General features: G+C 39.1%; 1 protein-coding gene across 1 annotated transcript in view; it reads right to left on the bottom strand.

Moving 5' to 3' along the window:
- Positions 1 to 7694: 7694 nt before the first annotated feature.
- Positions 7695 to 12060, bottom strand: part of si:ch211-175m2.5 (uncharacterized protein LOC568697 homolog) — a 9427-nt gene continuing 5061 nt past the window's right edge. Inside the window, exons 4-5 of the mRNA XM_037675820.1 lie at positions 11006 to 11136; positions 7695 to 8743 (exon numbers count right to left, since the gene is read on the bottom strand). Of these exons, the coding sequence (XP_037531748.1) occupies positions 8465 to 8743; positions 11006 to 11136 (410 nt within the window). The 3' untranslated portion in view covers positions 7695 to 8464. The remainder of the gene's footprint in view (positions 8744 to 11005; positions 11137 to 12060) is intronic.

Here is a 12060-nt window from a genome sequence, read left to right as displayed (position 1 = left end):
ACCTTGAAGAAGGGAGGGGACAAAGCGTCTTTGTTTCCATAACATCCCAGGAGAAATTTGAGATAGTCCGCCTTCCAAGGCCAGGTCCAGATTCAGATATCAACAAAGTTTTTGGGTCAGGCTGAACTCATAAATTTCCGTGTCTGCCTTAGTCTCGCTAGTACATGCTGTCATGGCGACTCCAAACAGCCACATTTGATTGCTTACGCCAAGTCGAGCTTACAGCATCTTCAAGATTTATTCCTTCCAACCGTACATGGACACTGCCAGAAAGTTCTGCATTCCTGCTAAGGATCATCCTGCTCATACTTTATATGCTGCCTCGTCGACTACTGTTGACCTTTATGATCCTTTAACCTGACACTGTTTGTACTTTAATAATCTGTGAGTTTTATCACTTGTTGGAAAAAAAAAAAAAACATTTAGAGATTCAATTGCATGAAATTAAATGCCAAACCAGAAAGTATCATTCCTTGAAGGAAGTAATATTGTCTGCCAACTTGTGCGGCAAAGTTTTAAATACAAATGCTGAGTGATCTGTAAGCATTTTGTGTATGTGTTGGGATGACTCTCTGCTACTACTACGCTAAACTTAAGCTCAACATCTGTACAACTGAATGAGCTGTAGTCATTTTTATGTTTTCAAAGTTTAATCAGCTGTGGCAACCATTATGAATCAAACTGACTTCAAAATTTAATCACTTGTAGATGTGAATGTAAATGATTAGTTTCTGAAAGTTTTAATAAAATATATCCAGTGGTCTATGAGATATTTTGCTAACAGACAGACAAAGTCATTTACATGAACACGCCTTTTGTCGTGGTGATAAAAAAGGACAACGCTGATTTTGTTTGGGCAAGAATTTGAGCTTTCTTCTTGCCTTTAGTTTGTCCTGACAGAGCTCACAACACTTTATGGCTTTCTCTGCAGGCTAGAATCACAACACATGTTTCACAACATGAGACATATGAGACATATGAGACATAAGAGACAGCGAAGTCCTGCTGCTGAGAAACTGCAGAAATTACACACATTCATACTCATGGAACATTCAAACAAACGAGTCCAGCATTTTGCATGTGAGAAAAGCACTCTGCCAAGTGACAATCTCGCCAAGTTTCAAGGACGAACCACGGAGGGAGCGAGCCGACTTGTGGAATTATTATGGGATGGATTCAATCACCGTCTGAAGCCTAACACACAGAGAGCGACGGGAACGAGGCCAAAGCTGCGAACACCACAGTGATGGAAATCTTTCATCTGATGACGAAGCTGTTTGTTCCCAGAGAGCTGGGGTCAAACTTCAGACGGCTTCAAAGTAAAACTGCTTTGTTTATTTGCAAACTCAAACAAGAACAACACAAAAATCTAATAAAGAATCTTTGTCTTTTTGTGAAGCACAGGGTAATCCGTGACTGTCACATGAGCGTGCATTTAGATTATGAGTTTGCAGCACTAATCTGAAACACTTCAGCTTGTTGCCTGTGGGTTTATGGCAGCTTTAGCAGATGTTAGACTTATTTAGTGTTTCATAATGACATGACAAACTAAAGGCCTGCTGTTCCTTGAAGGAATGCATATCGCCCGCTGTCTTTTACACCAGAGTTTTGGACTAAGATTATTTTGTGCTGAAGAATGACTGAGTTTTACCTGTTTTGGTAAAAAAAAAAAATTGAAAATAATAGTCTGTGCATTTCCATGTGATATCGTAGTATGTGCTGTGAATTACTACTACCAGCAATTTTAGCCCAGAATTTGAAAAATTGACTGAGATATAAGCTATTTTGTGTTGGCTAATGTTGATTGGCTGTGGCAGTCATCTTGGACTATGTTGTTTCCAAACGTTTACCAGTTGTAGATATGGTTCTAATAATGACTTTCTGAGAGTTTCATTTAAAACCACCCAGTGGTTCATCAGATATTTTGCTAACAGACAAACTGGTTTTCCTTTAACAGTTAATGCTAAAGTTATAAGCAAAGATACTTCACTCAAGAGTAGTGCTTAAAGTATGTATTAAGGATAACTCTGAGCTGCCGACATACCAAATGTTAGCTTAATATCTGTAAAAATGACCAATTTACAGCCATTTTTGTATTTTTTAAGGTCAGTTGACTATGGCAGCCATCTTCAATCAAGTTGACTCTAAAGGTTAATCAGTTAAAGAAGTGTATTCAATTTCTACTTTACGAGAGTTTCATTAAAATCCATCTGGTGTTGCACAAGATATTTTGCTAACAGACATCTTTCACAAAGAAAATAGCGCAGCCTCTCAGAACAGCCCAGTTTAAAGCAGTCACACACAAACACACAGGCAGAGCTATTTTGTTTGAGAACCAAAGTGTGTTTAGAGGCTTGCACACATTTTCTTAACAGCAGCTGACATTTTACTAATGCTTTCATCGTTGTGCGCTTTTTATTTGCTAACCCGTAAGAGTAACTGGCCCGTATGTTCTCGCTTGATCAGAGTTCTGCCCGTCCACATTCTCCTCATTGAATCACAAACAGAAGATCCTGCTGTTGGAAAATCCCTCCCCTTCCCTTCTGATGACACACTACTTATATTATAATAAAGCAATAAGTTATTCCATTACCTCATCTTTGGAGAAATATTACTATTTCACTCCAGATGTTGTTGCTATGCTGCAGTTATTACAAGCACATCTATTTACCACATGGTTGAGGATGTGGTGCACAAATTTAAACCAACCTAGAGGTTAAAGTTTCACAAAATCCATTTTGGAGCACGGTGTGCAGCAGAAACTAACAAAGGTGGACGAGACTTTGGTAACATAAAAAAACTCAAATCTTCACTTTAATGACTTTTTCCTACTTTATTATTCTGAGTCTCCTTCTCTCTCTGTGGTGTGTGAAAAATAAATGACTTGTCTGACGGCATTCAAAGTTGCTTTAAATTAAGGTGGACAGGTGTTTTTTGCTGGGTGGCATGAAAGATGAGAAGAAACTTCTCAAACTAAACTTCTTATTTCTCCTCAAGTAGTGAGAGACGGCTCTAATGAAGACGGGAGGAAATGCACATTTTCTTTCATACAAAGAAGATTTAAAAAAATGCAAGCACCGGTAATTACCGTACTTAAAATTTTCACATATTCAAAAAGTATTTAATTTGATGCTTCTTGTGAAAATAAAATCCGTAACACTTTACAATAAGGTACACAAAATTTGCTTAACTACTGGGGAACGCCTCAGGAACAAATCAGGAGCTAATGGATTGTTAACCAGTACTTAGTGGGGAACACACAGTCAAGCCTTATCAGGAGACTACTGGTTTGTTACCTTGTAAATGAAGATGGACTAATCAACAACTAATGGGTAGTTAAGGAAACCAAAGATGAACGAATCAGGAGCTAATGTGGAGTTAACCAATAGGTTTACAAAAGAGAAAATGCAATAAAATCAGTAATCACTATGAAACAGGTTTTTGACAATTACGAGCTGTGACCTCACTGGTGCAGGGTTTATTCAGAACCAACATGGAGATTTTCTCCTCTGTTTATGTTGTAACAAACCAGTAGTCCCCTAATAAGGCTTGGCTTTGTGTTCCCCAGTAAGTGCTGGTTAACTACCCATTAGCTCCTGATTCGTTCCTGAGGCGTTCGTAGCTAAGCAAATTTTGTGTACCTTATTGTAAGGTGTTACCATAAAGTCAAACGCCTTAAACCAAAATTAGCAGCTTTAACATGAAAATGAAATTAGGTTTGTAGCTCAGTAGATGCAACAGAAGCAAAAGTGAAACAGCATTTTCTGCAGAGATGCAGCATGAATGCTGAACCTGAAACAGAGTTGCTGAATCTAAAAGCAGAACATTAACTAAAAGCCAGCTGTAGTGAAGAGCTAGCTGAAAGTAGCAAACCACAAGTTAAGAGTGGCAAAACGCTAAATAAAAGCAGCAAAATGCTAAATAAAAGTAGCAGAATGTTAGCTAAAAGCTTAAAGTAGCAAAGGGCTAGCTGAAAGCTAAAGTAGCGAATAACTCAAAGCTACTAGTAAAAGAGCAACTTAAAAGCTAAAAGTAGCAAAGCACCCTGAGGAGAGTAGTGTCAGTGCTTCTCTGGCTACTTTCCCAGCTTGCACTAATTCGTTCAATCTTTAATTGTACAGGTTAATCTCAATGAGTCACGAGGACTCTTGTTAAAAAGAGAACACTGATGAGGTACAGACAACAATAGACAATCATATAAAAGCATATAAAATGAAAAGTAAATAGAAGAAACTATGTATAAAAATAGAAACAAAAGCAGCTACATTATAAAGTGATATAAAATACTAAAAACAGGAACATGTCTGCAATGGGTTTTGCCAGTTGTTTAAAGTGGTCAAAGTGGACAACTTTAGATCTTTTTGCAAGATATTTCAGGAAACAGGAGCAGAGTGAGAGAAGGCCCTTTAGTTCAGTTCTCACTGAGGGAACACTGCAGGTAATGATGTCTTGAGAGCGCACGCTGTAGCTGCACTCACACAGTGACATGTAGGAGGAGATGTATGAAGGAACAGACCAAGAAGTGATTTAAAGATGAAAATGTACCAGTGAGAGAGTCTGCGTGAAGTTAATGACGACCAGTTAACCAGTGAATACAGGGTGCAGTGATGGGTACGATAGTTATGAATCTTAGTGCACAGTGATAAATGGTAAATGGACTGTACTTATATAGTGCTTTTCTATCAAGATACTCAGAGCTCTTTATACTACAAAGTACAATCTGTGCCCTCATTTACCCATCTACTAGATCTATAAAGAAACTTTGACTTTTGAGACAAAGAATAATCAGTGCTTTATCACGTTCATACACTGATGGGACACACAATGAGGGGTTCAGTGTCTTGCCCAGGGACACTTCGACATGTGACTGCTGGTGGAATCGAACCCCCAACTTTTGCATTAGAGGACTGCTCTAGCCACTCAGCCACAACTGTCCCCACAGCCTATGTTGGATGCTGGGATAAGACAGCATCCAACAGCTGCAAGATGCTTGCAGGAGCATTCACGTAAATGATAATAAAAACTATTACTGAACTCACTATTAGTGCACAGACAGGAAGTGGATGTAACATTTTACATGTGAAAGGAAGCGTTTGACCTCGTCAGATAATTAAAAACAGAAGATTTCATAAGTTCTCGCATACAGTTCTATTCAGAGTTAGAACTCTGCTGCAACCTGTCTTTTCTCTACAACAGACATGGAGGACATGAGGGTCAGAGCTTAATGAGGACCTGTGATGATTCATGAGAAGTTTCAGATGACAATCAACAAGAACAGGACAGTCCCAAGGAGGAACACTTTTGTTAGATGTGCTTTTATTTTAATTAAAGGGCTTTCATCGTGTGTACCTCAGAAATTAATCCTACACAACCTGGATGACTTTGTTCCAAAAAAAAAATTACTGGGTACATGATATTTTCTGAACTGACAGCAGTAATTCAACAGAAATCTGTTCCAAGACCTTCATTCTTTCCACCAAATGAAATCCTCTGCTGATGTCTGCAGCCATGCTTGACTCAAATGATTTTAAAATAAAGATTTTGAGACAAAATGACATTTAACACAGATCTGAGATCAGATCTCTTACTACCAGAGGAAACTGATGTTAAAAAAATGCAGCTACATCATGCGTTTCTTTGTGCTGACTGAAGAGTTTTAAAAGGAAACTCTAAAAATTAGCATCTCGAGAACCACTTTCTTCTTCTGGGTTTAGGTTCTGATGGCCAGCGACTCTTAAAAAATTACTATGATGTTAAATTTAATATTTGTCACTTCTTCAGTGTCCAACAGGATGCAACAGGATGTACAGGAACTTAGTGCCATCTGGTGGGAATTCACAGCTATGAAGTAATTAGATAACAGAATTTATCATTTAAAACAGACTTACATATATCTATGTATCTATCTATCTGTAGTATATATATATATATATATATATATATATATATATATATATATACAGTGCCTTGCGAAAGTATTCAGCCCCCTTGAACTTTTCAACCTTTTGCCACATTTCAGGCTTCAAACATAAAGATATAAAATTTAAATTTTTTGTGAAGAATCAACAACAAGTGGGACACAGTCATAAAGTGGAAGGAAATTTATTGGATGCGTCAAACTTTTTTAACAAATAAAAAACTGAAAAGTGGGGCGTGCAATATTATTCGGCCCCCTTGCGTTAATACTTTGTAGCGACGCCTTTTGCTGCAGTTCCAGCTGCAAGTCTCTTGGGGTTTGTCTCTATCAGTTTTACACATGGAGACACTGAACATTCTTTCTTGCAAAACAGCTCGAGCTCAGTGAGGTTGGATGGAGAGCGTTTGTGAACAGCAGTCTTCAGCTCTTTCCATAGATTCTCGATTGGATTCAGGTCTGGACTTTGACTTGGCCATTCCAACACCTGGATACGTTTATTTGTGAACCATTCTATTGTAGATTGGGATTTATGTTTTGGATCATTGTCTTGTTGGAAGATAAATCTCCGTCCCAGTCTCAGGTCTCTTGCAGACTCAAACAGGTTTTCTTCCAGAATGGTCCTGTATTTGGCCCCATCCATCTTCTCATCAATTCTGACCATCTTCCCTGTCCCTGCTGATAAAAAGCAGGCCCAAACCATCATGCTGCCACGACCATGTTTGACAGTGGGGATGGTGTGTTCAGGGTGATGAGCTGTGTTGCTTTTACGCCAAACACATCGTTTTGCATTGTGGCCAAACAGTTAGATTTTGGTTTCATCTGACCAGAGCACCTTCTTCCACATGTTTGGTGTGTCTCCCAGGTGCTTGTGGCAAACTTTAAACAACACTTTTTATGGATATCTTTGAGAAATGGCTTTCTTCTTGCCGCTCTTCCATAAAGGCCAGATTTGTGCAGTGTACGACTGATTCTTGTCCTATGGACAGACTCTCCCACCTCAGCTGTAGATCTCTGCAGTTCATCCAGAGTGATCATGGGCCTCTTGGCTGCATCTCTGATCAGTCTTCTCCTTGTTCCAGATGAGTTTAGAGGGACGGCCGGGTCTTGGTAGATTTACAGTGGTCTGATACTCCTTCCATTTCAATATGATTGCTTGCACAGTGCTCCTTGGAATGTTTAAAGCTTGGGAAATCTTTTTGTATCCAAATCCGGCTTTAAACTTCTCCACAACAGTATCTCGGACCTGCCTGGTGTGTTCCTTGGTCTTCATGATGTTCTCTGCGCTTTGAACAGAACCCTGAGACTATCACAGAGCAGGTGCATTTATACGGAGACTTGATTACACACAGGTGGATTCTATTTATCATCATCAGTCATTTGGGACAACACTGGATCATTCATAGATCCTCACTGAACTTCTGGAGTGAGTTTGCTGCACTGAAAGTAAAGGGGACGAATAATATTGCACGCCCCACTTTTCAGTTTTTTATTTGTTAAAAAAGTTTGACACTCCAATACATTTCAATCCACTTCACGATTGTGTCCCACTTGTTGATTCTTCACAAAAATTTTTTAAATTTTATCTTTATGTTGGAAGCCTGAAATGTGGCAAAAGGTTGAAAAGTTCAAGGGGGCCGAATACTTTCACAAGGCACTGTATGCGCGTGTGTGTTAGACCTAAAGAAAATAATTTCCACTTTAGCTTCAAAACACGACATGAACAGTAACTTATTGTTTTTATTAGCCAAGTGATAAAACACTCCAAAAAAATGCAGCACATTATAACAAGGTGAAATTTAATTTGATAAACAATAAAACAGATGTTCTGTGTTTCAGGGGAAAGCTGGTTTTAATACAGAATGCACCTCATTGTTTTGCCACTCAGTAACAACTGATTCCTTCACCATTCAGCGTAATGTTCACAACTTCCCCATCAGGTGATTTTCCACGGTCCAACAAAAATTCCCAAAGTAAAAAAAGGATCAAAGTACAAATTGAAGTTTTAACATGACCTATAAACCAAAATGTGCCCAAACAACATGTCTAAATATCTTACATCCTTATAATTCTGCTTTCTCAAAGTTATCATTTTTTCAGGCCTGAAACATCCACATGAATGACGACATGACATTTGTCCACACAAGTTCCCAAAAAATACATGTTAGGATTCCAAGTCCAAAAATAGAGGCCACAATTGTTAAACAACTCAGATCGTCTCTAAAAACTTAGCAATAAAATACTTCTGATTGAAATAAGTGATTTACTTTAAATCAAAACTGACAATTTTGAAGCTTTAACTTCATGTTTGTCACGTTTTTGACAACACTGATCATTGAGCTTAAGATCTGATCAAGACTACTTTCAGTAAAAACATTGGTTTTTATTTCTTATCATCCATGTCTCATTTCACAAGGAAGAAGAGAGAAGAATCTTACACACAAGTTCAACAAATTTTTGGTTTTAGGTTTACATTGTGCATCACAGCTCATCTTCAAATTCTAATAATGTTGTCAGTAACACGTTCCCATTGCCCCCCCCCCATTTGTCCTAGCCTTGCATGTTGCTGCTCCTGTCCCGAGGGACACGGCCCATAGTAAAGAAGTCTAGGTTCGGCTTCATGTCGGTAAGATGAGCCAGACGGTTGGACATGGCAAAGAAAGCAGTGATTGCTGCAATATCCCAGGCATCCTCGCGGTCAAAGCCAACCTTCTCCAGAGCCTGGAAGTGCTCATCTGTGATGACGTCACAGCGGCACACAGCCATCGCAAAGTCCAGCATGGCTTTCTCCCGAGGGGTGAGATCTGCTGTCTTGTAGTTAACAATGACCTGAGAGCAAGGAGAGAATTTAATAAGGAAAAAAGATGTCTGGTTACAGAATGTGTTGCAAAGGAATTCATAAATCATCAAATTTGCACATCATTTATAGAACCCGACTGATATATCAGTTGGGCCTAGGGGTGGGCGATATAGCTCAAATATAATATCGTGATATTTCAAAGCATTCTGACGATAACGATAAATTTTGTGATATATATATATAAAAAAAAAAAACAACAACAACCCAGAAATCAGTTATTCATTTGACAAGATTAACTTCACATGTTGCTTTGCGTTGCAGTATATAATTTTTTTAAAGGGTTAATTTTACTGAAATTACTTTATTTAGTAAAGTATTCAGTCTCCAAGTATAAAAATAAAAAAGATCCTTCTGTTATTTAGATTGAAAAAGTCTGCACAAAATATAGATCAATAAATCCACCACAAAAACTAAAGTGCAGGTGAAGTTTCCCAAAATAACTAAATAAAATGAAGTTTAAGATCAGTTGAGCATGAATGTAACGTACAACAAAAAATGTGTTGCCTTTCAATGAGCTAGAACTTGCAAAACTTGACAAAGCATCCAGCTGACCCTGAAGTGTGTGGTGTTTCAGCTTCCTCTGTTCCTGCAGGAATGATTCATTTCTCTGATGCCCTGTCTTTGATCACCTGCCTGTTTTCTTGGTCCATGGACTGTGGAAATCGTTTCTACCGTATATATCGCGCATTCCTACATCACGCCAAATTTTATACAATTTAAGGGAGACTAGAATCACAGAAAGAAAGAAAAAACAATAAAACCATGACATTCTGATGTGAATCAGACCAGTTTTGTGGAGTTCTTCAACTCAGCGATAGCTTTAATTCAATTCAAAAATACTTTATTAATCCCAAAGGGAAATTATTTTGTTGTTATAACTCGTTATCCTCATTTCATTAAGAGATGTTATAGATACTGATGGCTGTAGAAAGGAAGGATCTCTTGTAAAGATCCATCTCACAGTGGATCCTAAGAAACTGGCTGCAGATGCCGTCCGATCCGTCCACCCAGACTCTGCTGGCCTCTCGTTTCCCCTGGACTGTAGGACCGCCTGAATGCCGGGCAGAACTCCTCCCAGAGCGATGGCCACTCCTCCCAGCAGTCTGCCGAGCTCCTCATAGCTGTGGACAGTCAACTGTAGGTGCTGAGGGACGATTCTGTCCTTCCGCTGTCGTGAGTCATGTTTCCTGCTAGTTCCAGGATCTCAGTGGTCAGGCACTCGAGCACAGCTGGCAGGTAGATGAGAATGCGTCCACATAACATCCTTTCCAACTCACTTGAGAGTTGGGGCCATAGTTGAGATATTATTTGAGCTTTTGAGATGTTAATCAGCTGCTGTTGTTGTAGAAAACAGCCTTGTTGCCATGGTTATGCATCATAACAAATGTCCAAAACTTAAAAAGTTTCAGTAAAAATCCTTCCAGCTGCACAGCAGCCGATACCAGAGGAAACAATCATCCAAAAAATGTGATTTACATCCAGAAAACCAGGAATTAAAGTTTCCAAAAGCAAAATCTCAGAATGAAAGTAACAGAGCTGCTCCAACATGCAGCCACCTTGAGCGGCGCAATTCTAGAACTAGAATTCTAAGTTGAACTAGAATTCTTCTAGAATTTCTAGAATTTATCATCCAAAACAATATTTAGTCACTCATTCTCCAATATGATCGTTTTTCATTTTGAATAGAAATGAGCTTAATGAAAGAAACATTACATTTACTCATCTCATTGAAATATTTCCAGCTGATGCGGTGCACACGTGGAGAGAAGGTGAAAAATGCAATTGTTTTGAAGATTAGCGTTAACGTTAGCATTGCCATGTCCTCTGCTAGTGTTGATCCACTGTTTATTTTTGTTGTTTTTTTTTAAGTCCACAGTCAACGCAGCATCTACCAGGACATTTTAGAGACTTCATGCTTCCTTCTGCTGATGAGCTTTATGGAGATGCTGATTTCATTTTCCAGCAGGACTTGGCTCCCGCCCACACTGACAAAGGTACCAAAAGCTGGCTGTGGAATATTCTAATTTTCTGAGACACTGAGTTTTGTTTTTTCTTCATCTGGAAGCCATGATCATCAAAATCACAAGAATTAAAGGCTCTATGTGTAATAAATCTATGCACCGGTAATACACGAGTTTCACTTTTGGAAATGATTGACAAAAAAAAATCAAATGTTTTCATGACATTCTAATTTTTTTAGCTGCACCTGTATTTGGTCTTACGGATCATACCTGCTCAGACAGACTGAGTTTCTTGGAGTAGATGCGGTGCAGCGCACTGTGGGACACCACACAGTAAGGACACTTGTTGTGAGTGCTGGTTACGACTACTATCAGCTCACGGTCTGCCTTGGTTAACTGGCCTGTAAGACAAAAACAAGGAGCAAAATAAGAAAAAAAAAGTCTTAAAACATCAAAGTGCAAGGCATCAAAGCTGTTGTGACCTAAACACACGTTTCTGTATAGAGTAACATAAAAGTATTTAGTGAAGAAATGCCACCTGCTGGCTTTAATGCCAGAGTTTCAAACTAAAATCATCTCTCTGTTATTAGCTATGTTTACATGCGCAGAATTCTTTGACCGGATTGAAATGTGTACTGTTTGAATAATTCAAATGTATTGTTTACATGGGCACAATCTGTTCATGACGAGCATTTACATGCAGCGGGCTTTGTTCTGAACAGCAGTACTGACATGCGCAGAGTGGTAAACTTTCCTTAAAAAAAACACAGAAGAAGAATCCAAAAAAGTTCAATCTGGTCCTCTGGACATTCAAAAAAAACAAAAAACAAAACAAAGCAAAAAAATATAGAAACGTTTCGTCTCTCATCCGAGAGACTTCCTCAGTCTGAGGTGCTGTATTCAGCTCAGTCTCTTAAATAGCACCTTCTCAGAGTGGATCAACCAGTTTGCTGCTGACAACCAAAACCAGCTGATCACATGCTCAAGAAGGACCATCAGCCTAACAATGGATCATGGGCACACTGATGGCTGTTTACTGTTCACATGGGCTGAGTGATACTAGCAATCACAGCATTGTAAGAGGGGGACAGTTGAACCCGGAGGCCTCCACCCCTGTTTAACGATGGACGATTTCTTTTCACAAAGATGGCCTCCTTTACTCCTCTCTCAAACCATCGTGCCTCTCTATCCAGGATGTGCACATCTTCATCCCTGAAAGAGTGACCGCTGGCTTGGAGATGAGTGTAGACCGCAGAGTCCTGGCCTGATCCTGGCCTTATCAACATCATCAGGCCAGGACTCTGCAGTCTACACTCATCTCCAAG

Source organism: Nematolebias whitei, chromosome 4 (genome assembly GCF_014905685.2).
Source record: "Nematolebias whitei isolate Nwh7 chromosome 4, NemWhi1, whole genome shotgun sequence".
NCBI lineage: Eukaryota > Metazoa > Chordata > Actinopteri > Cyprinodontiformes > Rivulidae > Nematolebias > Nematolebias whitei.
The sequence above is the reverse complement of the archived record's forward strand: the minus strand, read 5'-3'. Positions and strand labels throughout refer to the sequence as shown.